The following is a 26,588-nucleotide window of genomic DNA, read 5'->3' as shown; positions in this document are numbered from 1 at the left end:
CTTACCTGGCCTTATTAAATTCAGCCTGAAGGGCAGCAATTTTTCCCCCTGTTCCATTGTTTTCCTATCTCTACTGCATATCCTACAAAGAGCTTAATGTATTTCTCTAATTCCCACACCACTACAGCCACACCATGAAAACAACTAAACATCTATCACACCATACCCTGAACTAACAGCTATGGTTAATCAGCCACTTTCCACTCATGGTAAATTAATGCTTAAGTAATAATTTTAGTATGTAGTATAGTGATCACTGAATTCATGAACATTTTAAAGATAGAAAACCAATATTGGAATTTTCCACCTCACACTGTAACTCTGGCAAATAACTGAGTAGAGTAAATAGTGTGTTTTTCCCTTTTCCTTTTACCTGAAATACTGCAGAAACTACAATGTCAACGAAGCAAACATTTACAGAAATAGTAACATTATTCTGCAACGTGATGATATTCATCAATACACTTAATGGTTCCCAAGGAAACAAATCAACAATAAATGTTTGGAAACCCTTCCACACCTTCACTATAACCCAGATGCAGGCCCCTCATGTTAACAGTTGTTCGAGTTTGTCAAAGGGCAAATGCACGAAGATCAATAAAACAAAACTTATGAGGTGCAACTAAGTTTTTCAGATAATCCCTTCACTTCTAATTGATTTCAGTGAAAGAAGCATTATGAGACTCTTACATGTGTAATCCATTGCAGTGCAATGAACAGAAAATTTATTACACACTAATAAAGATATCTACTTTCAATGTCTCTTTTTCCCCTGCCTTGTTGTTGTTGTTGTTGTTGTTGTTGTTGTTGGGGTCTTCAGTCCCTAGACTGGTTAGATGCAGCTCCCCTTGCTGGACTACCCTGTGCAAGCCTCTTCATCTCTGCCAAATTACTGCAACCCAAATCCACTAGAACCTGCTTACTGTAGTTAATTCTACTCTCCAATTTTTTACCTGCAGACTTTTAGTCAAATTGAGCTTTAAATTTCTTTCCTTCCCGGCCTGATTCAGTATCTCTTCATAAGTTATCAGTCTATACATATTATCTTCAACATTCTTCTGTGGCACTATATTTCAAAAGCTTCTCTTCACTCCTTGTGTGAAAAGTTTATAATACATGTTTCACATCCAAACAAGACTACACCCCTCCAGATAAATATCTTCAGAAAAGATATCCTAGCATTTAAATTTTCTGATGTTAACAAATTTCTCTTTTTCAGAAACACTTTTGAGGCCATTGTAAGTCTGCATTTTATATCCTCTCTACTTTGGCCACAATCAGTTATTTTGTCACCCCCATAGCAAAACTCCTCAACTACTTTTAGTATCTCATTTCCTATTCTGATTCCCCCCAGCATCGCTTTATTAAGTATACAACATTCAAACACTTTTGTTAATATTCATCTTTTCATCTCTTTTCAACTAATCTTCCAGGTCATTTGCTATCTCTAACAATTACAATGTCATCAGCAAACCTTTAAGTTTTTATTTCTTTTCCCATACCTAAGGAAGGGGAAAAAAGATGCCCAGCACTTTTGGTATGAGAGACAATCTGAAAATGACACAGTATTACTGTCTGACAACATAATACACAAAAAAACGTTTATTTTTATAAATACATGGTTCAATGATTTATATACTCACACAAAAATGGTGCTATACAAATTAAGTGATGGATGATTATTTACAGCCTCTTTTTAACTAGGCATCATATGACTCAATCCATGATTACACTGAAGTGGTACAACAGAGGAAATTATTAAAGTGCTTACTGTAAATTCAGTACAGTTCAATGATGAAACATAGGCTACCATAATTTCTTGATCAACTGAAGAAATATATAGACTCAAGAACTTCCTGTAAATTGAAATCACCTTTCTGAGGCACTTTTTGCAGTATTTTGTTGAGCCGTAACTTAGCAGCACTTGTCAGAGATCCATCATCCTTAATATCCCTGTAAAATAATATAAAACCCTCAAAAAACAGAAGTTAAATACAATGCTAAATATTAACTTAAATAACCTGAAAGCAGTCATCACCATGGAATTATGCTATATCAAAAGGAAAATCATATGACCCATTATTTGTTCCATGTCAACAAAGAAAACTGTTTGGAAAGCTCTCAAGATTCTGTATTATTTTAATTATCCTTATAAGGAACTCATTTTTATCCCTGATAACTGTAACTACATAATGTAGGATTAAAATAAGATAAAAACAAGTTTAATTGAAGTCAAATGAAATAAGCAATGTATATTATAAATAAATCTCCTTGAGGTCCTCCTCCTCTATGCCATTCACATATTTACCAATCATTTTTGCGTTCTTCTTCATTCAGCCTCTACTACAAATGATCACACCATATGGTATGTTTCATATTTCCTTCACTAACCTGCCCCAACATTGTGGCCCATTTGTCCATCCACTTTCTCTTTTCCTCTACAAACTTTTTGGGCCTCTCTCTTTCTCATGCTAAATTACTCCCTTGCTTTTGATGCCCTTATTTCAAATAATATTTTGAGCACCTTATGCTTCTGAAACACTGCTTATTTAATTTCAAAATTCAATCAAGGTGTCTGTTTGTAACTTTTCACATTGCCAGTTCTTCTACACATCTCCTCTGCTGCTTTTAACACTGTCTTCTTAAAACTCTCCCATTATTTTTCCACAGTTTGTACTTATCTAGTAGGGTCTTCTTTCTTATTTTTGTCTGATATTGTTCCTTTTAGCTACTCTTACTCTCCTTTCTTGGTTTTTCTCTCCTTTTCTGTCATTCATTTGACTGATGTTCATCTGTTGCTAACATGGAATCTTAATTGGAACAATTTAACAGACTTATAAACCCTGTGTTTCTAGTATCTACTTCTGGCCATCTTCTCTGACAACAACCATTTCATTGTAGACACAAGATGTGAAAGCTCATCACAATGTTCAGATTAATTTAATTAACCAGATATTCATCATGGATATTTAGGAATGATATTATTGGTTTCTAATAACTAGTGGTTTGTATTAATTCACTGATGACTAATATACTTCCAGATAATAAATTCCCACTTACCATTAAATTTACATTCAGATTAAATGCTAATCCTTGTTATGTTAATTTGTGACTATCTGTGGTCCACCAGCGGACACAAGTACTTTTAGTTTGATAATTATGTATTCCATATTAGAAGAAAGTTAGAAATGAATGAGATATGATGTAGAAACACCACATTTGCTTGCCTGTGATGTTCAGAGAGTATGAACCATACACTGAACATGAAAATTCTGCACCCATTACAGTTACATCTGACTTGTGAACCACCACACTAGATGGGCAACTATTACTGCATCCTCAATGACTGCAACACCAATTAGGCACAATGTTGTACCCATTACACTTTGTCCTGTGCAGTCTGCCACAAGTTGTGAAGCAAAAGCAGCATTTCAATGGATAAATGGTGGGGAGATATGTTTCTTCATTACACCAAATTCTGCCTTGAAATCAGTGATGGACATTGATAATGGTAACAAAATGGCACATATAATCAAGTCGTCATGCAGTGAGGAGGCACATCCCACTCTATATGAACATTTCTGTGTTTGTTAAGGGAGCACTGAACCGTGTACGATACACCCTGACTACCGATGAACTCATTCTGTTGCTGTTCATGTAATGTCAATGAGATGTGCTCTCATGGGAGGGCAATAGCCCTGCCTTCACTTCTCACATTACCCAAATGCTCTCACCAAGACCATCATCAAATCCCCTGGCTAGTAGGATCACTAGATGTGTCCTACTTTGATCAAGTGTGGTACATGGCTGGATGGTGTCTAATCTGGTATGCATTAACCCGAAACCCACTGATCAACTTCAGTAACAAGTGGTAGTACCTTGGAATGCTATCTTCTGTCTCCTTGATCATCTCTACACACAACTGCAAAACAGTACAATAGAAGAGGCTAAGCAAGATGCTGAAAAACTGTTCAAGAGAATCTGTCCATGTGTGAATTGAATGAACCCTATGATTATTATAATATACACTTTACAATCTGTGTACAATGTGAATAAAATGGTATACATATTGACAACTTCTTCAGGATATCAGTTTTCATTGTCTCCTTGTGTACATTACATATCACAAAACTTGTGCCCAAGTGAATAGCTCAAATAAGTTTGGTTTAATCTAGTCTCAAGACATATAGTTCAGATATCAAATACAAAACATAGGAGAATGCTTAATTTAAACAAACTTTGTATACAATCATTTTCCCATGAGTTCTCTTTCCAGTAACACACCTCACCTCATACACCACGGTGAAAATTTCTTATGATAATCCCAACTTGGATAATACAGTTATCCTCAGAAGTGTAAAATTGGCAGAATGAGCACCAGTATCTGCTGAAAACAGCAGTTTCATGATAATGTTAGGTAGAGAATACTATACAACTTAAGTCACCTCTGATCTGTACCAGCAATCAGAGTGCCAGGAAACTGAATTACAGTGAAAATATTGCTCAGTTTAGAGTAACAATATGTGATATTTTGATCAATTTGTTGTTACAAAGCATTGCATAATCTTTCTAAAGCCATTGACACATTTTGCTGTTGGCAGACACTTGTATGTGTTCTGTGCTTTGTTGTATACCCGCATTTCCTTTGCAACTTGAGTTTTATTTTTTCTCTCGTTCATGTTTTATTGCTGCAATATTATTCTGCGGTAGCGAGATACAGTACTATCCTTTGTTTTTTAGAGCATCAGTTCTTACCAATCAAAATTACAAAAATGTAACTGAAAACTAAAACAATGAAAAATTCACGGAATTCTAAAAAATTCCCGGGTTTTTCCCTGTTTTCTCCTGGATGAAAAAATTCCCGGGTTTTTCCCAGATCTCCCGGTTGTCCCAGGTCGTATACACCCAGTGCAAGCTATTTTATCATTGTTTAATAAAACCGTTATTTTGCTCATACACGTTTACCTTTATTACATACAGACAGATATTCTTTACCTGTGTACATAGTACGCCACAAACCCGCTCATGTTAGAAAAAGGCAACACATCCTCTGGAGGGTTAAAGCATATTGTAAACATGGGACCAGTTAGCAATACATGAGGAATAAGATGATGTGTGTTACGAACTCTTATGGGTAGGGAGAGGGTATGATTTTTAAGCCTAAATTAACATAACAAGCAGGTGGAATAATATTTAAAGACAATAATAGAGAAAATAGTTGTTATAAACCAACAAAATAAAAAAAATTATGAAAAGAGAGAAGGATGTAACACAAAACATATCTATACCTGGTAGGATAACTATATTTTTCCACCAAATATCTTGATAAAGATTCAAGAATTGGCTGAGAGTGCAGTGCAACAAACTGATCCCTGCAAATCTGAAACAGAAAAGTATAATTTAAGACATGAAATTATTGGGAAAATTAATGAGACAAAGTCCTATAATAATTTTGTTATAATAGATGCATAAGCTGAGAGTGTTAATGAAAGAAATAGAAAAATGTCTGTTGTTCAAAAAGGTCTCTCATTTCTCAAGTATCTCCTCTTTCACAGAACAGTAGTTGGGCAGAAAATGTACACACTGTTTTACAAAACAATCACCTTTTCAAATAAATAATAATTACTGTGGCTAATAGTAAATGTCAAGTTTAGTTTTTTATCAATATTTTATACCATCTCTATGACATAAACCAGTCATAACAAGTTTTGTACTTTATGTTTAAAAAGTTCAGTAGAGAGCACTGCCTAGAATCGTGAATGGGACAATGCAGCTTGTGTACTGTAAAGTCTGTCGACGTGCCTCAAATGATCATTTCAAGCACAAACCATTTGTTCCTTGTAACTTTACAGCAAGAAATGTTTGAACAAGGAGTTGCATAATGAATTGGCATACGCCACTGCAACGTCTTTCAAACATTCAATCATTACTGTGAGAGACAAAACACTGAAGAACTGCTTCATAATGGTTATCCACTGATGACAACTACCTACAAATTATGGATCTTAAGTAACCTGAGAAGAATACAACAGTCCTGGATGTTGCCTAATTAGACCCAGATGGAGTGCAACTCTCTCCAAAATAACACTTAGGAGCCGGCTGGAGTGGCCACGCAGTTCTAGGCGCTACAGTCTGGAGCCAAGCGACCGCTACGGCCGAAGGTTCGAATCATGCCTCGGGCATGGATGTGTGTGATGTCCTTAGGTTAGTTAGGTTTAATTAGTTCTAAGTTCTAGGGAACTGATGACCTCAGAAGTTAAGTCGCATAGTGCTCAGAGCCATTTGAACCATTTAACACTTAGGCCTCTAAGCATTACTTACAAACAATAGCACTGATCCCTCAGCAATGTAAGGTGAACATCATGAACAGTATTCTACCTCAGCTCCGTTGGTTGCTTATGGCATAGACCATAAGCACAGACACATCATTACATAGCCAAACACGTACAAAAATGTTCTATTTTATTTTTGTGGATTTATTTTTTTATACTAACAACAAATTATTCTTACTTTGTTACTACACTGGTTATTGTGCATGTTACCTAGTACAAATATTAATACACAAATAAGATATAGTCAACACACTGTGTCAGTCGCTCCTTAGCTAAGTTGATTCTGTGTATTGATGGCAGTGTCATTGTCGATATTGACACGACCACCACCCCACCAGATAACCTTCATTCTATATATGTCTTAGATTGCATTTGTAATATGCCCATAAGATATATATTTGGCAGATACGTGATGCACGGTGGCAACATACAGCAATGTTTCTTCTCTGTTACAAAAATAATATGTTACCACACATAATCTTCTGGTCTCACAATTGCGTCAACAACACATCACATGTCTATGTGACACATGCAGTCTCAGATTAAACAGAATAATATTCACTGGATGGTAATGATATGATCATTGAATTGTGTAACTATTTTCTAAACTGTAAATCTTATCTGGAAATAAAAACTTAAAAATCACCATATGAAAATGTGGAAAATGAAGGCCTTCCACTGTGTGAATTATAAGATCTGTCCAGATAAACAGAGGTTTCATGAAATTTACAGTAGAGCCAACCAACGCTTATCATCATATGAAATCAAAAGAATGTCTGCTTCTGTAGCTGAATAGTCAATATGGCTGACTGCCAGGCAGAGGACCCAGATTGAGTTCCCAGTACTACCAAAGATTTTTCCTTGGTAGAAGGGCTGGAATGGGGTCTACATAACCTTGTGATGCCAACTGAGAAGCTATCTGAATGAGAAGTAGTGGCTCCCAGGTTTGCAAAACTGCCAATGGCCAGAAGGATAGTGTGCTGACCCCACACCTCTCCTTATCGAATCCAAATTACACCACTGGCTGAGAATGCTACAGCAGTCTATCGGACCCAACTGACTGGTCTCACGCCAGAATGATGGGGCTTGATAATTCAGAAGAATGCAGAAAGTTGCACTAAATAATTCAACCAATGTAAGCAGGTGAGATTGTTCTGTCATGGGGGGAGATCACATATGGGACTCCACAAGGATCCATCTAATGTTCTATACTATTTATCCGACAGAAGTAGTATGCACTTTAGCTGCCTACTTCAATTTTTAGAAAAGAGAAGGAATTGGAAAATTATTGAGTCTGCAAACTCTGGAGAAAAAACATTGTACTGATGAAGGAATTACCAGAACAGATTCTTTTGTTTAAGATATGACACATTATCATGTTCATGATTATCATCACAGAATGGAACATCTGATACTCAGCTAATTATCGACTTCCCTTTAGGAGACAGGCCATTCTGAAGATAAATCATTATTCACAGACCTGCAAAACATGGTGTTCCACTAGGGTCACTCCAAGATCTGTAAGCTTTTTATGGAGAGAGAGAATATAGCTGTGTGGTTATGCCAGTTTTAAGACAGGTCTGTGGAGGTAGTATCAACACAAATGTGTGGTTTGATCAAACTGGGTGACTTCTAGCCACATAGTCAAGCAAGCCTGAGCAGATGACACAACTGAAGGAATAACTGCAAGGGAGATAGAGTTATCCTTTTGCTTGCAAGCATGTATGCACATCACAAGATTTTCTCTGAAACTCTGTCTTATAATTCAAATCAAAGAAGTCAGGAGATTATCACAAAGAAATGATTCATAATGCACTTACCAAGTATTCATAGACCAGCTAATACCAAAATTGGGAAAACTGCTAACACTTGTTCTTGACCTGCATTTGGGAAGTAAGTGATTCAAACCTGCATCCAACCATCCTGATTTAGGTTTCGCGTGACTTCCCTAAATTGCTTCAGGCAAATGCCGGGATGTTTCCTTTGAAAGAACACAGCTGACTTCCTTCCCCATGCTTACCCAATCTGATGGGACCGATGACCTTGCTGTTTGGTCCCATCCTCCAAATCAACCGACCAACCAACCGGCCAACCGACCAACCAACCGACCAATCGACCAACCAACCGACCAATCAATATTTCTTACCTCTCTATTGTTATTGACAATGTTCCTATCATGGCATCAGGGTCACAATGCCAAACTAAGTGATAATCTTAAAAAGATGTAGCTTGTGAACCTAGTATCTCTCTGTAAACCATGGTTCTCTATTTACAAAACAGCTGAGCAAACCATATGGGTATACTGTCACTAGGCTGCTACCTTATTACTGCAATATCAACCCAATAGAAATGATATGGGCCAAGGTTGAATTTTACATTGCCAGAATAATAATAACTTTATTCTATCTGTGACTGAAGCACCAAATAATGAAGCTCTGAAAATTGCAAGAAAGCTGTCAACCATATGTAGCACACCATGTAGCACAACATTGCAAATGGGGTTTCCAATAATAAATTATGAAATACCGGCCTGTCCTACCCCGGCAGCAAGGAGGTGGTGTCCCACATGCAAGTGGAAATTCAAGGGCCATTGAGTATCATGCTGTAAATTATGATGGTATGTCCCTTTCCATTCCTCCAATTACAGAGACATCTGTGGCGAAAAGAAGAAAATGTTTCAGACAAAATGTATGTAGATTCTGCTGCAGAATTGTAATCTGCTATTAAAAGGGGGGGTTCCCATTAAAGATTTCAAAGTTGCTTCCTGTCACCTGCGCACAGGGTGGAACGGTGGGGCGGAGGGTCGAGTGTGCTATTGTTCAATGTCCCCCTCTGAGATGAAAAAAATTGAATTATATTTTTTTTTTTATCTGATGTATAGTTTTTGAGATATTTCAACGTCTTCAGTTAAAATGAACACCCTGTATAATAAATAACATTGAAAGGTCAGCTGCCGGTGTTCGATTTTATTCCATTAATCGTCATTTGGTAAATTGGCAGTCATGGATCAGTTTGGCTTCTCAACACTTACGATGTCTGATGGAGTATGTGTTATGGTGTGCATTCAGTCACAGAAGCAAAAAAAGGACACTATATGTTACTATCGCTAATTCAATTGCTCATGAGCAACTGAATAAGTGACATCTCTCTCTCTCTCTCTCTCTCTCTCTCTCTCTCTCTGTCACACACACACACACACACACACACACACACACACACACACACACACACAAAACAAACTTTATTCCCTCTATTATTTACATGAGCAAGTTACTTTATACTTACTATTAATGGTATGACAGAGTGGGCAAAATAAAACTGGCCCATACAGTATTTATAAGACTGCCATAAATTAGATCCTTGTGACTCTTGTTAATGAACAAGAAAACTGTCCATCACAGAAAATGCTGGAAATGCAATTTCAATGCACCAATTGTCTGCTGGCACATGTCTACGCGTGCTCATCTCCCACATACACTGTAACGAGCACTTCGTTGTGTCATTATGTTTGAATGAATGAATGAATTAATGAATGGAGCAGGTAAGTTTACTGACTACTGAATCAGCACAAAACAGTGCCCACAATAAAATTGCACATGTTAATTGGTGGCATTTATGCAAAGCACATGTGTTAATCTGTTTTTGCAGAACATCCAGTTTGCAATGCAAAACTTCGTGGTAAACTGGCAAGAAACAGGCTCTGTAGCAAATAAAAACTGCAACTATCTGAAAAGGGTTCAAACACCAAAAAAACATTGCCTGAGTGAAAAAAAGCCTGCAACAAAATTCAATGAAATCTCAACACCGTTTATCTGTACAAGTGGGAATAAAGAGGGTGTCATATCAAGGCAGTATCAAAAAGGACCTCCTTATAACTCATATTGTCGTGCACTAGTTAAAGCATACAGATGAACTTTTGCCTGCTGAATTCTCTGGTGGTTTCTGCATAAAGCGGAATTGTGACTTGTGGATCCTCAGTTTTTCATTTCTTTAGATGAGGCCTGGTTCAGCCTGACAGAATACGTGAAGTCATAAAACATGTGCCAATATGCATCATGAAATCCTCATAAGAACAATAAACAGCCACTCCATAGGCTCAATTGGCGTTTACTGTGCAATGTCTGGTGTTCAAATCATAAAACAATTCTTTCACCAAACAGTTAATGCTAACTAGTTTGTCCAGAAACTGTTTAATCCAAATGTGGGTCAACTCACAGAAGACCAATAATTGTATGGATATGATTTTCAGCATAACATAACAACAGCACACATTGCCTTAACCTTTTCATGAGTATGTGAAGTAAGAAGAAGACAATCAGCAGAGGCAGCACAATCTCTTGGCCACCTCTATCAATGATCTCTCTCTCTGTGGTTTTTACCTGTGGGGCAAACTGAAGGCTCAGTTGTACTCAAGTCATCCTCACACACTTGAAGAGCTACAACAACATTGAAAATGCAACTGCTGGTATCCCTCATGCAGAGCTGCTACATGTGTCTCACAATTTGACAAATTAAGCACAGCACAGTATGGTGGCCATTTCCAGCATCTTCTGTGATGTTCATTAACAAGGCTCAAACCTATGTCAGTCTTATTATAATTTTTTTCCAGGCCAGTTTTATTTTGCTCACCCTGTGTAAATGGTATACTACAAAGAGAAAATCTGTGAAGAATGAAGAGGGAGGGAGGAAGCTTTTAATTACACTGTGTGCGCACTAAAGGACAGGAACTAGGATAGAACCCAATAAAGTCACACAACTGCTATTACCCATACAGTAAAAATCTTGATGAATCACTTTATGGTGAGCAAATATATATGGGCTGCTCACCAACCTGCATTCAATGTGGTAAGTCAAAGACTGCTCCACTCTGGTGTCAATGTATTAAGAATACAAGGACAGACCGAGTGACTGCCAAATGATGATACTGACTGGAGACTTGAGGACTCTGCGCACAGGGTTAACAAGCAAACTGCTCATGTTGATCTCAGGCTCTGACGCTAAGAAACATTGAGATCTGAGCTGACACTGTTGTCAGCATTGCTTTGGCATGGTTTACAACTGTTCACAGATGTCACCCAATGCTTTGTGTCCTTTACAGGGTTGTAGAAGACTCACTGACAAGTGAGAGTTCATGCAATTTTAGTATTTTGGTTCAATGGAAAACATGGCATAAAGTTTCAACTAAAAAAATAATATGTAGTTAATATTTTGGTTGCTTGCAGGTATATGTGACTGGTCCTGGTACATAGTCCTGTGCCACAGTACCATAGTGTTGAAAATGATGCACTAGAACTGTATGGGAATAATGCAGCATTATATGCCATAGTGGTTAAGTGATACGGATGCTTCCAGTGTGATCAAACAAGTTTGAGTGACAAACTGAACTGGCAGATCATCCCTTTGTGAAGAACCAGGAATTTCAAGTAAAAGGAGGCACTGGTGGTTAAAGACCAGTGCACCATAACTGATATGAGAAAATGTGAAAATCAGTCCTGAATTAGTTTTTAACATCTTACACAACATTTTAAATAGGACAAAGGTCTTCAGATGGATTTTCCGATTGCTCACGACCATTCAAAATGCCTTCTGAACTGAAGCAGCAGTGAAAATGTTAGGCCAATCCAGACGACTTCTTTAGCCACTTAATCACTGTGGATGAGTACTGGTGTATCGCTATGACCACAAGACAAAGGAGCAATGCAAACACTGGAAACGAGGATTCAACATTGTCAATACTAGTAATGAAGCAACCACAATCAGGCGAGGTGATGCCGAGTATTTTTCAGAATACTGATTATGTGGCGGTAACAGATCGTGCTCGTAAGGGGGCAAACTGTCACAGGAGCATACTACCAAAATCTCCTGAGGAGGTAATTGGAGGCCAGCGAGACAAAACCTCACGCGAAACTGCCCATCGGTGAAACGTTCCTCCTGTTTCTTTGTCTTAAAGATTCTACAGTGTCTGGTGAAGCCCACTCACAGCCAAGGCCGAAGTATATGAACTGTTAGCATCGTGTGGTGCATGAGACTAATCATGCCCTGTATTGCTACGTAGACACCTGCTGATATGTTCATTGGTGGGCCTGGGTAATTTCTAGGTCCTGCTACACATGTGTTATCAAGGTAAATAAGGGATACCAGCCTTACTTTGACCTGTGAGATCAGGTTAAATTAGTCATTTCCACTATACCCCTATTCACAAAAGACTTCCAAACCAAAACTACACAGGTTCACAACCTACAGCTGAAGATGATATGGACATACACAAGAACTCCACAGATCAAACTTCCATTCAGGCATTTCCATTGTTTTCTAATATTCTTCGCCAAGCCAGTTGCTCCACACACTGCTAGGCAGCCTCATCCTAAGCAGTCTATGTATGCTCACTAAACATTAACACCCACCAAAAACTAGGCAATAAGTTGCTTTCCATGCGTGCAAAAGGGAAAAACTTCCATCCACTTTCTGAACTTTCTATACATAGAGAACAACCTTACTGATACATGAATACAAACTTCTGAAATACGCCTCCACACCCCCCTCCACTCCAGAGGGATGAAACTTGCCTCCTGCATCCTACGAGGGCCACAAACCGACTCCTCAATTTCGCCAGCTGCTCACAGTACCACAACATGCTTTCCAAATGCACAAGTTTTGGCCAATCAACCTCCAGAACAGCAAGTTGGCACTGCTGTAGGTCATTTCCTGCTAATAGTAATGCTCATAGTACTACCTACTACTATAAACTGCTGCTGCCTGATGACACTTTCAATAGTTTACTCCCAAAGGGTACTAGGAAATGGCAGCCATTTTGCATGAAACACTTGCCTTTGAAAACCTCCCAGTCAGGCCAAGCCATATCCATCAGCCAGATTAAGCAAAGACTGCTCACTTTGCTCCATGCATAACAACAATTCCTGATCCCAGACACACTTTGCCTGCAATAACGAACACCATTCACCAACTGTTGCGGCCCAGAAATGAACCACTACAGAGCTTCTCATTTTTCAGTGACAGGTGACATTATTGTTAACTAGGATAATGAAAATCTTGGAACCAAAACATACATGTAACATGAAGGAACAATAGCAAGATGGATGTTGTTTATCCACGCCATATATACACTTCTCAACTGCTGTTTGAGAACAGAACTTGACGTACAGTCCTATGTTACACAAAACAGTGTTTCCAATACTTGGTCTTAAAAAATTAAATAAAGACAGAACAATTTAAAAGGTAACAGTTACAGTACTTCTTAAACATAGTTGTCTATATGCCAGGAAAAAAAAAATCAACACCATGTAATTGGCTGCTACCGTCTACTGTTTCAAAAATGCAATCATTTCTCATAAAGTAACAGAAATTAGTAAATAAAAAAAATACTCAACCATCTAACATGATATGAATATAACTTTGCAGCCCTCCACAAGAAACACCAACCTGACAAAGAAATAAACACAAAAAAACTTACAACTCTCCTAAGCAACAAGAAATAACTGATTTAAATATTAGAATATAAATTTAGAAACAATACATCAGGGTCAATCAGTGCAAAGTAAATAACACGAAAACACACAAAACATATTTCTCCAAAGTAAAAAGCCAAAATAAATCTGTTCTGCACCTTTAAATTTTTTGGAATAATGGATTAAATTTACATCACTGTGAGATCAATTCTAGTCTCAGAAGCACTGTAAACAAACACTTCAAGAGCCTAAAATTTAAGAGATCTGCCGGTCCACCATATTATTGGCAACCAAATGCCTATGAAGTGAGCAGGTAAGAACCCAAATAGGATATATTTATAAGAAACTAAATTAAAATGAAGCCTACATAGTCATTCAATAATGGAATCTGCCGCTGTCAAGTCATCTATTAAAAGCTGAGCATACCTGTATCACAAAGAAAATAAAAATGCTCATTACTGAAAAATCATTTGTCAAGACATAAGAACCCATAGGTCACTGACACAACCACGATATTCGTGATCCACATACATTTTCATTGAATACATTAAGCAAGAAGCATCTACATGTTTGGAGTGCACATTTGGACACATGTACCACTGATAATAATCACTGCAAACTTGCTGGAAATTCCTATCACTAGGTGGGATCACTGAGGAGGATTCAGGCTGGCACAACATTGACAGCAAATTGTCAATGTCTCTGGCTGGAAAAATTCTGTGCATTGGTCAACAAGTGAAATGTTTCTCCTCATCCAATGTCTTGGAGCTTCTGCAGAATCTGGTGAAGTCCCCTTACAGTCATGGTCATGATCATGGTCATGGTCAACAATCTCTTACTGCCACGCAGTGCACGAGACAAATCACACGTCATATTGCTCCGAAGACTCTCTCTGAAACATTTATTGCCAGACCTGAATAATTTCTATGCCCTGCTACACATAAGCTATCATGGTAAATAAGGGCCACCAGCCTCACTTTGACTCAAGAGACCGGGTTAAATTAGTCACTTTCTCTATACCACTAGTCCATGCCTTGCAGCAATATAACTACTCTAAAAAGATTCCCAAGTCCGACCACTGAACTGGACAACAAACACTGCAATCAACCTCTGCACTGCCACCAACCGGTTCCTACCATCTCCTCCGTAAACTACACATGATCACAGTCTAAATTTCAAGAGGATAAGGACTTACACAAGAATTCCACAGTTCAAATTTCCATTGAAACAAAACAAAGTTTATTCTCTTCTAATTTCCTTGCCTAGTTCACCTCATTTGTTCACCAATGCCTCCACCTAGACAGTTGTTCGATACTCGGTTAGTCAGCCTCTTCCTAAACAGTCTGTGTATGCTCACTAAACATCAACACCCACCTCGAAAACAGGAATAGGTTAAGACGCTTCCCATGTGCATGAAAAGAAATGCACTTTTGAACAATTTCTAAACTTTCCATTCACTCCACCTTACTGATCCGTGACTATAAACTTACCAAATACACCTCCTCACATGTCTGCTCCAGAGGGCTCAAATTCACACCCTGAATCCTTCCAGGGCCACAGTCCAACTCTTCAAATTAGCCACCTGCTCACAGCTCCATGACATTCTTTTCAAATGGACTTTTGGCCAATCAGCATCCAGAACAGAAAGTAAGTAGGCTACTGGCCATTTCCTGCTAATGCTCGTAGTAGTATTCCATTACCGTAAACCAGTGCTGTTTGCCAACAACTTCTGTAGTTTGTTCACAAAGGATACTGGGAAACAGCAGCCATTCTGTGCGAAACAGTCCCCCTTGAAAGCAACCCAGTCAGACCGGACCACACCCATTAGCCAGCTGAAGCAAGGAGCACCCATTTCTCTCCAAGCATGAGAACAGTTCCCATCCCCAAGAGGCCAGGAACCAGACGCTGTCATCGACCAGGATTTGCAGACAGTTGCTGATGCGTTACAACGGGTGTTTTTGCTCTGTGACAATGTGGCAGCTCGTTCCACATAGAGCACAGTTACACAAGCAAATTCTTTGGGATATCAAATTTTGCTTCACTACTCATATTCTGCTGAAACAGTGTCCAGTGACTTCTTCCCCTCTCCTGGGATGAAGGAGACATTGCACTGAAGGAATTTTTCAGAATGACAGTGGTGTGATTTTCAATGTGGAATGTTTCCTGAAGAACGAAAATGCAGACTTCTTCAACCAAGGTCTCCATCAAGTCATCCATTATTGAGAAAAATGTATCAATCAAAAATGAGAAAAATGTGAGTTAATGCAGATGAGTAGGAAAAACAAACCTGCAATGTTCAGATACAGCATTAGTAGGATCCTGCTTGACACAGTCATGTTGTTTAACTGTTAGGGCATAACACTGCAAATCAATATTTGAAGCCATATCATCAACTTTGGTTTATTGGGAGATTTTAGGAAAGTGTGTGTCATTTGAAGGGAGACTGCATATAGTTGCTAGTGCGACCTATTCTTGAGTACTGTTCGAGTGTTTGAGATCCACACCTGGCTAGATTGAAGGAAGACACCGAAGCAATTCAGAGGTGGGCTGCTAGATTTTCTACCGGTAGGTTCAAACAATATGCAAGTATAACAGGGATTCTTAGGGAACTCAAATGGAAATCCCTTGGAGGAAGGCGACATTCTTTTCGATAAACGCTACCGAAAAAATTTAAAGAGGCAATATTTGAAACTGATTGCAGAACAACGCTATTGCCACAACATACATTTTGTATAAGGACCTTGGCAATAAGATACAAGAAATTAGGGCTGATATGGATGCATATGGACAGTAGTTTTTCCCTCACTGTATTTGCAAGTGGAATGGAAAGGAAATGACTAGCAGTGGTACATGGTGGCCTCCATCACACATCATACAGTGACTTGCAGAATATGTATGCAAATCTAAATGTAAGTGTACAGGAAAGGAGTACCCATCAATACGTTCTAGGATAGCAGATTCATGTTTTTGAGGTAATAATTAAATGTTTATGACTACCCATCATATTACAAGTAGTGGATTGAGGGAAGGCAGACAATGGCTTCAGGCCACAGGCCACATCCAGCTATCTCTGTGTTCACATTTTGCAAAATGAAACAAACAATGGAAAATCCAGGATGGGATGTAACAATATTATGAAACTTGCTGCTCACCATATAGCAGAGATGCTGAGTAGCAGATAGGCACAACAAAAAGACTGCCACAAATAAGCTTTTGGCCAGTAAGGCCTTGATCAAAAATAGACAACACACACACACACACACACACACACACACACACACACACACACACACACAAATTCAACTCATACACACATGACTGCAGTCTCTGGCAACTGCGGCCACACTCTCTATCTGTGACTCAGCATCTCCGCTTTTCCAACATGTTTGTCTAAGTAGATAATATCAACATTGAAACCTAAGTGCTTCTATTACTTAGTATTTAGGAGCAAAAAATGACATAACTTATGAATCTGAAGACTGGTGAGTGGATTCGGAAGAGGTACCAAGTAATACCAATGGAATATAATTTTACTATTAGAGGAGCTGCAAGGAAATGAAAATCGAACAGAATTTAAATGAGAGTGTCAAAACATAGCAACTATACATCACCTCTGGCTGGCAAAATAAACATCGTTGTGCTATGCCGTAGACTGAACAATAATATCTGTGACGATGCAGTGTGTGTCAAACCTCTGATAGGTGTAGACCAAGATGTAATCCCATCAAGCAAATAAAGTAAGTATCTGTTTACCACACTCTATGAACCATTTATTACATATGGACTCGCACTGGAACCACAGTCTTTACAGTGGTGACTCCGTCTACCACACCACTTAGTGATTTTGTGCAAATCTGCCATGGCAGTTGGGTACTCAAAAATGCTGCCACTGTTTGCCGCATCACCTCACCTTATCAATGATGGTGTTGAGGATATTTCTCATACAGTGCCACAATGTGATACAAACATTGCATGTGACAATATACAAGGTAACATTCGACCTGGACTAGAGGAACTTCAGCGCAGTGATTTAGACAGAATCAATGCTGCGTGGAGTATCGAATAATGGCGCCCTGTTTATCTTACAACTGTTATCTCATGTATGCTTATTTTCTCCTCTGCTCCAGCTCCCGTCCAACCCACAGACTTCCAAACCTTTCCAGTGTCTTCTGGAGTGATATTCTCCAGCAACAATGCTATACGGAAGCTCTTAACAGCACCTTTCCAACATATCAACAGTGGATTCTGTCAAATAATTTTGCCATTATCTCGTCTACAGACAGCAAATTACAATGGCCAATCCCACCACGGTGTCTGAGTATCATGTCACAACTATTTCTGCAATGTTCATTCTGCTCAAATGTGATCCCAGTGCATTGAGCAGTGACATCACGCTTGTTCCAGCTGCACCTCTCGCGACACTTACTGTGTTTAACCTAATCACAGCTACACACAATGCCTCTCACACCTCTCAGGTGCATTCTCCATACAGGGTAACATGCTCTGCACACCTGAACTTTTGCAACATTAACCCCTTCAGGTTCCATCTACATTGTGCCATCCCACGTCTGTCGTCACATATGCGTCAGCTGCTCCGCACACATTTAACCTCTTGTACACCACTCACAGAGATGGAATGCATCTGTTAAATTGACTGGGCATTATACATCCCCTGCCAGCAGGATTGGTTGTTGAGCCACACAACACCGTGCTCCTGCAACTGCCTCATCAGTATGGTACACCGCCCACAGTCTATGCTCCATACGACAAGATTTCCATGCCATCCGCATCATGCGTTTCAGTGTTGCTGCCAGACAGGCCTCGTTTTAAGCTGTCCCCATTCCGTACTGACCTCCCAGCAGTATGGTTCGCTCTATTCGAGTGCATGATGCCTGCCCATGGGATCGTTGATCCCAATGCAATATTTATGACCTTACTCAGCCACCTCGACAATGACTAGAACATAATCTGCACCCTACTCCTGGCAGTACCCAGCTACAAGCACAAGATGACTAAGGCTTTGCTGCTCCATCGCCTCTACACTGCCTGGAACAGCATCTACACATAGTTATGCATGAAGAAACCATCAGAGACAGCCTGCAATCCTCTCTATGGCAATGCCTATGGACACAAACTGATCCTATGCTATATGTGATCACATGCTCTGGACACAGTGGGTATTGAAACTTCCCACACACATCCAGACCACAATGTCTTACACAAGGATTACCCCTTGATGCCAGACTTCACCTCGCAGACCGAATTCATACTCTGGTGCAGTATCATACTCTCATCAACAGCTATTCCGATGGCAGCAAGGCCATCACCCTGCTCAGCTATGAGGTGATGCGGCTAGTCGACTACTGCCGAGCTGGCCAGAGATCCCCCCCCCCCCCCCCACTTGTTGCCAGCCGCCATCACTGCCTCCATTTTGCGCAGCTGAAACACTTCCGAATTCAGCTGAATCTGGCCGATAAGGACCAAGCCCCTTCTCACCACCACTCCATGCAACCTTCACAGTGCCGACGGACAACAATCACTGAACAATACAGCAAATGTGCTCATCTCCCCAGCCCACTGCCCCATAGCACTTTTTAGACACAGATGCAACTTCAAAGAACAATGCCACCCGCCTCCGCACCTTCGACGGCCGAGCTATACTGTTGGTTCCATAGCAGATTCGGACAGGAGACTAAACACTGCAGAGTGCCTTGTGCCTACCCAAACAAAGCACAGTGGCCTGCCGTATGTGCACCACACCACTCTACAACCACAGGACGCCTTAATCAACTGCATCGGCACAAGTCTGCCACCTCACATCATCCTTCCGGCAGCTCATGCTTATTTGTTTAAGGCTGTCTGACACCAATCTACTTCCTTGTTGGTATGGGCACTGTCAGCACCCTTCTGCCATCTCAAGTGCAAACTAATCTCTTGCCATCATCACTCCAATTACGTGCCACAAACAACACTGTCATCGCAGTTGCCAACACCACCTCAATCACTATGGACTTGGGGGTGGAGAGTCACATGCACTGGACCTTCCTCGTCATCAAGATGGTCAAGCCGGCCCCAGTACAAGACTTTCTGTGTCACTATTACCTGCTTCCTGACCTCGTCCACGGTTTGTTATTACGCCGTGATTAACAACACCCATTCATTGGAGTTATCAGCAAAGTTCTCCTTGAACATTCCTGTCTAGCTGCCACATGGAACGGCTACTTCCCACTATGGGCACACCCTCCAGCCTCCTGCCCACCTCAAGAGACTGTGAGATCTCTGGCATCACTGTGCCCATTGCCCCACCACAGATCAACGCTGACACCTCACTTCCTCGCAATACTTCCTCTTCACCTGTATTCCACACTATGGGTGAAAGGGGTTGGGGAGAGGTTCCTTGGTGACAAAGCAACTATACATCACCTCTGACTTACAAAATAAACATCTCTGTCCTGTGCAGTAGAGTGAACAATAATATCCTTGACGGTTTAGTATGTGTCAAACCTCTGACTGGTAAAGAATACAATGTAACTCTGCCCAGCAAATAAAGTAAGGATCTGTCTACCACACTCCATGTACCATTTAATACGTATGCACTCCCACTGGTACCACATTTCTTACAGGAGCATACTTTTCACAACAGAGGACCACAGCACACAGGAATTCAAAAGTGTAGGTTTTATTATAAACATAAAAATTAAGAACAACATTAAAGGTACAGACAGGATCTCGGATAGAATAGCAAGACTTGTTTCCAAAATACACCAAATACATTAGACAGAAATCTTTCCAAGTCAATGCTCCAATAAGCTTATATTACGATGAGATCACAGATTACTTTTAATTCTTACAGGAGCTGATAAATGACAGCAAATTGCACTACAAGATTAAATTGCAGGCTTTTAATGCAAAAGTAGGGTAAAACTAAAGAACAATGGAAAACTTCTGACATGATAATGTAAATACCGGAGTTTGTATGTTAAGAGAAACTTCCAATAAGAAAGCAAAAGGAAAATGGACTTAGCAAGGATCAATTGGAGCTAAAAATCACATTTTATGAAAGAATAACGAATTTTTTGCTTGATGTTAAGGTCACTTTAGAGTTTTAAATGGTCTTAGACCCGTAATATGCAGAGTAAAAATAGATATGAAGTTAGAAAGAAACAGATTCATTAGGTCAGAAGTTGGAATCTAGATTATATGACACTGAGGAGGTATATGTGTAAAGTAATTTTTCAAATTAATAATCATTGGCAGAGGTGAATGAAGTGACAAGTGACAGAAAAATTCCTAGGACCAACTAAGAATTGAACCACAGATCTTTGGATTTATATCGTCTGACACTTATCAACCAAGCCACACTCTGGGGTTGTTTACTGATTAAATTAAGCAATAAGACCAGCATCTTAGAAAACAAAAATCTAAAGGCACTAATAACATAAGAAGATGCTGAGTCGTAACTCAGCATCTGCGCTATTTGTTGAGTAGCAACTATCCTTTCATAATATTGTTACATTCCATCTTGGATAAAATAAGAAAACATTTAAGCAAGTTACTTGTGCACATAACACAGGTGTTGCAGGTACAAATGAAGCAACTTAAAAAACAAGTCAAATCGATTGAGGAGGACATTAAAGTGGAGGCAGCAGTTCAATGTAAACAATAATGGGAATGTGATAGAATATGCTGAATGGAAAAAAAAAAAAAAAACTATGTTAAAGTGTTTTCGAAAAGAAGTGAGTGTACAGGTATTTGAGGATATCTTTAAACGCTTTCACAGTTCAAGAGATGAACAAGGAACAGATAAAGTTGGCAATGAACATAACGACATTCCAGGAGTAATGGTGGTTGGGGTGCATACAACTATTTGATGGTTAAAATTAGAGGGAACAGTAATACAAAAACAGCTTGTAAAAACAGTTTCCACAATATTTGCAGATGATGACAATTCTCCAAAATCAAAACAATGCAGTTATTATTCTCCTTCGCAGGAAGAGAGATGAACAAGACATAAGACTGCTATAAACCTATCAGCTGCCTCTTCAAAATGTCCATGTTATTTACTACAATTATGACCAAATACTTAAGTGTGGAGAAAGAAAAAGGTCTGGGGTAGCCCATGGCAGCAGCTACTTACCTGGCAACTCTATCTTTTCAATAAGTGGTATGAAATGCTTATTAAAAACTTTCTAAAATCATACACATCTGTTACCGATGTATCATTTACTTGCTCCACTCCCTCATCTATGGATCTACTAGTCTCCTACTTTGCTATATCTCATACTGTCCTTATTTCATTGTCTGGTGTGACTATCTTTCTCTTGTAATGCATTTGCTGAACTGATATGTATTGTTTTCAGCATTACCACTCAACACAAGCAACTGCATGTCACAATCTGATAGGCCACAGACTACTGGTTAAATTTTGTTCATTAGACATTTCTATAAATATATTATCAATAATTGTTTTTGGGCAGTTAGCTACCCAGTTAAGAATTTTACAGCAGGAATTAAGTTGAATGGTAATGTTAACAACTGCAATACAATCTTACTGGAGGAGTTTTTAAGAAAACCTGCAGTACAATCTTGAGCAATTACTACTACCTTATTTTTTTTAAGTAAACAGGCCAACAGAACTTCAAGGTGATTTATATCCAAACAGATATTTGGTATACACTAACTACTGTAAGGGCTATGATACGAAATTCTTGTGCTTCAATAAGCTGCATATAAGTAAAATTTATTAATGTGTATGTTCTTAAATGTATGACAGTTCCTCTTTAATGAAACAATTCCTCATTTCTGCACGTCTACTCTACAGAATGGATGATATATGGACCAAGAAATTCTTTGCTGGATTTCACAAGATAAGAAAAGACCAACATAACAACTTAATGGATATTATGAAATATGCAGAAGAAAGATGGAAGTATTTAACAGAAGACAGTATACAACTGAAGATCATCATACATAGGAAAGTCTTTTAAAAGCTATTGTCCAGCAATGGATGTCAATTGGATGTTGGTGGTAACTTATACTGTAACAACATTAGTAAAATAATTTAGAAAATGACTATGCTGCTTTTGACTTGCAACTTATAATTTGAGAATAATGTGTCATTAAACAATTCAATTTCACACATACATTCTCAGATTTCAAACATGCAATAAGTGGACCACAAGTTGTGTTTTCAGGTTATCTCAAATGACAATGTAACAAAATGATGCCCAGGTCAATATACTTTTATGCACAAATTCCAAATTGCATAGAATGTAAGCTAACTTTTACCTTATTCATAACATTGACAGTTGAAGGATGTGTCCAGTAACAATCATGAACTGATACAAATGTTACATTATTTCGTTCACAAAACAATGACGTCAGCATCATGTGGCTAGAGTCCAGAGAATGAATAAAATTTGGTGGGAAAGCATTTTTCTGTTTCATCACATTTGGGCGTCTGTAAAAGAAATCAATGAGATTAGTGAAATACGACAGCAGATATTTTATAGTAAGTGCAATTGGAAATTAATAGAAACAAATTTGACAAACATGTTTTTAGATTTTCAGAATAACAGTTACAAAAAAATATAATGACTTACATATGGCACTTCATGAAAAAAAAAGGTCAGGAGAAAAGGTTTACACATATAGAAATAAGTGACCTGTAGAATCTACTGATCAGTTAAATCAAATATCAAATGGTAGTTGCACACATGCTTAGGCAAGTAATAGTCATACTTGTCCACTGCAGAAAGGTGGAGCAACATTTAACAATCAGAGTCAAATATCAATCATAGCTACCATTTTTTATTGGCTTCTTCACCATTGTCCCTGTCTATTCATCTGAGCCGGCCGCTGTGGCCGAGCAGTTCTAGGTGCTTCAGTCCGGAACCGCACTGCTGCTACAGTTGCAGGTTCAAATCCTGCCTTAGGCATGGATGTGTGTGATGTCCTTAGGTTAGTTAGGTACAAGTAGTTCTAAGTCTAGGGGACTGATGACCTCAGATGTTAAGTCCCATAGTGCTTAGAGCCATTTGAACCATATTCATCTGAAGCTCTGACTAAAGTGGTCTACTTTTTGCAATACTTATTATTTGCCTTTTACTTTTTTTTACTACAATCACTATTTGAAATTCATTTTTATCTACTTCTTCACTACAGCCACTGTCTGTCCACCTCATGGTCTGGCTACGCTGATCTATTCTTTGCTAAGCCTATCACTTGCCTGTGTCTTTTTTCTATTTAATTTCTTTGTCAGTCACAAAAAAGAAATTTTCGATTTGACTAACTACATAGGCTACTGCAGCTGGAGTCATGATGAATAAAATTCTTGAATGGGATTTTCACTCTGCAGCGGAATGTGTGCTGATATGAAACTTCCTGGCAGAGACTCGAACTCGGGACCTTTGCCTTTTGCAGACAAGTGCTCTACCATCTGAGCTACCCAAGCATGACTCACGCCCCATCCTCACAGCCTTACTTCTGCCAGTATCTCGTCTCCTTCCTTCCAAACTTCACAGAAGCTCTCCTGTGAACCTTGCAGAACTAGCACTCCAGGAAGAAAGGAGAGCTTCTGTGAAGTTTGGAAGGTAGGAAAAGAGATACTAGCAGAAGTAAGGCTGTGAGGGCGGGGTGTGGGTTGTGTTTGGGTAGCTCAGATGGTAGAGCACTTGCCCGCGAAAAGCAAAGTTCCAGAGTTCGAGTCTCGGTCCGGTACACAGTTCTAATCTGCAGGAAGTTTCATATCAGTGCACACTCCGCTGCAGAGTGAAAATCTCATTCTGGAAACATCCCCCAGGCTGTGGCTAAGCCATGTCTCCACAATATCCTTTCTTCAAGGAGTGCTAGTTCTGCAAGGTTTGCAGGAGAGCTTCTGTGAAGTTTGGAGGGTAGGAGGTGACATGCTGGCAGAAGTATGGCTGTGAGGATGGGGCGTGAGTCGTGCTTGGGTAGCTCAGATGGTAGAGCGTTTGCCCGCGAAAGACAAAGGTCCCGAGTTCGAGTCTCGGTCTGGCACACAGTTTTAATCTGGCAGGAAGTATCAATAAAATTCTTCTGGGTGCTATCCACATCACAGTAAAATACTTTAATTATAAACTTAAAACCAACAATTTGACCTTATTACAATGGCCTTCCTCAGGGCAAGATTGGAGAGCCACCACAACCCAGCTTACAGGTATTCAGTTCTGCACACGCTGACTACCCATGCCTAGCAGATAAGTGACACTAACAACATCAAAGAAGAATTGAGGGCACTAAACCACACTTTTCACACCACTGGTTATGACAACACTACAAGAAAGATGACAAAGGCCAACAGAAATAAAACAAGGGAAGAGGACAAGGAAGAGCAGCTTCCATTAGTGCACTTACCATATATGAAAGGTATCACTGAATGGCTAGCCAACACAGTCTGCCAATGAGGTTTCAGATGGATTTTCCGCAGCAGCCACAGGATCACGACATGATATGTTCCACCAAGACTGCAGTCAACAAACTAAATACTGCAGGAGTATATGAACTATGTTGTAGAGTGTGGAGCTGCCTAAAAAATTATCACACAAACAGTGGAACATGGATGCTCTGTGCGATTAGCACAGCATAATAAACTAACAATAGTGGAACACCACCGTGACTGTGGACAGCCTATTACGTTTCAGGAAGCCCGTGTGATGGCCAGAGGTGCCTGAAATCATTAAACAGCCTGACAACATCAGTAGAGAGGATGGCCACAAACTTCCGGCATTCTGGCTGTCAGCTATCACAGATCAACGGGCTGCATGTGGTGGCAGGGTAGAAGTGTTGCTGAGCATGGACATGACAGCCTAAACAAACAGTTTCAAGAGAACCGTCAGCGCATTTCCACACACATATCAGGAAGAAAACACACCTCACCGAAGCCATGTGCTGATTTCCAGACTGTTTCCAATCACTGGTAAGCCAGTTACCCCCCCAATAGCTTCTTTTATACCATCAGTAGAGATATGTAAACAGGCAGAAGACGGCACTGTGGTCACCAATGCCTATAGAACACAAGTATCTGGAGCAGTTGTTACATCGGTTACTGCTGCTACAATGGCAGGTTATAAAGATTTAAGTGAGTTTGAAAGTGCTGTTATAGTTGGTGCACGAGCAATGGAACACACCATCTCCAAGGTAGCAAAGAATTGGGGATTTTCCCATATGAACATTTCACGAGTGTACTGTGAATATCAGGAATGCAGTAAAACATCAAATCTCCAACACTGCTGCAGCCAGAAAAAGACCCTGCAAGAATGGAACCAACAACGACTGAAGAGAATCATTCAACATGATAGAAGTGGCACCCTTCCACAAATTGCTGCAGATTTCAATGCAGAATCATCAACAACTGTCATTGTGTGAAACATCATCGATGTGAACTTTCGGAGCCGAAGCCCCAGTCATGTACCCTTAATGACTGCATGGCACAATGCTTTATGCCTCGCCTGGGCTAGTCAACACCAGCATTGGGCTTTTGATGACTCGAAACACATTGCCTGGTTGGATGAGTCTTTTTTCAAATTGTATCAAGCGGATCAATGTGTACAGGTATGGAGACAACCTCATGAATCCATGGACCCTGCATGTCAGCAGGGTACTGTTCAAGCTGTTGACTTCTCTGTAATGGTGTTGGGAGTGTGCAGTTGGAGTGATATGGGACCCCTGACAAGTCTAGATATGACTCTGACAGGTACCATGTATGTAAGCATCCTGTCTGATCACCTGCATCCATTCATGTGCAGTGTGCATTCTGCCTGACTTGGGC

The 26,588-nt window shown here is 39.6% G+C and overlaps 1 protein-coding gene across 1 annotated transcript in view; it reads right to left on the bottom strand.

Moving 5' to 3' along the window:
- Window positions 1-1,568: 1,568 nt before the first annotated feature.
- Window positions 1,569-26,588, bottom strand: part of LOC124595695 (DNA-directed RNA polymerase, mitochondrial) — a 294,066-nt gene continuing 269,046 nt past the window's right edge. The window contains exons 22-24 of the mRNA XM_047134553.1: window positions 23,087-23,258; window positions 5,289-5,380; window positions 1,569-1,953 (exon numbers count right to left, since the gene is read on the bottom strand). Coding sequence (XP_046990509.1) covers window positions 1,824-1,953; window positions 5,289-5,380; window positions 23,087-23,258 — 394 coding nt within the window. The 3' untranslated portion in view covers window positions 1,569-1,823. The remainder of the gene's footprint in view (window positions 1,954-5,288; window positions 5,381-23,086; window positions 23,259-26,588) is intronic.

The sequence above is a fragment of the Schistocerca americana genome, chromosome 2, assembly GCF_021461395.2.
Source record: "Schistocerca americana isolate TAMUIC-IGC-003095 chromosome 2, iqSchAmer2.1, whole genome shotgun sequence".
Lineage (NCBI taxonomy): Eukaryota > Metazoa > Arthropoda > Insecta > Orthoptera > Acrididae > Schistocerca > Schistocerca americana.
This window is presented reverse-complemented; position numbering and strand designations above follow the sequence as displayed.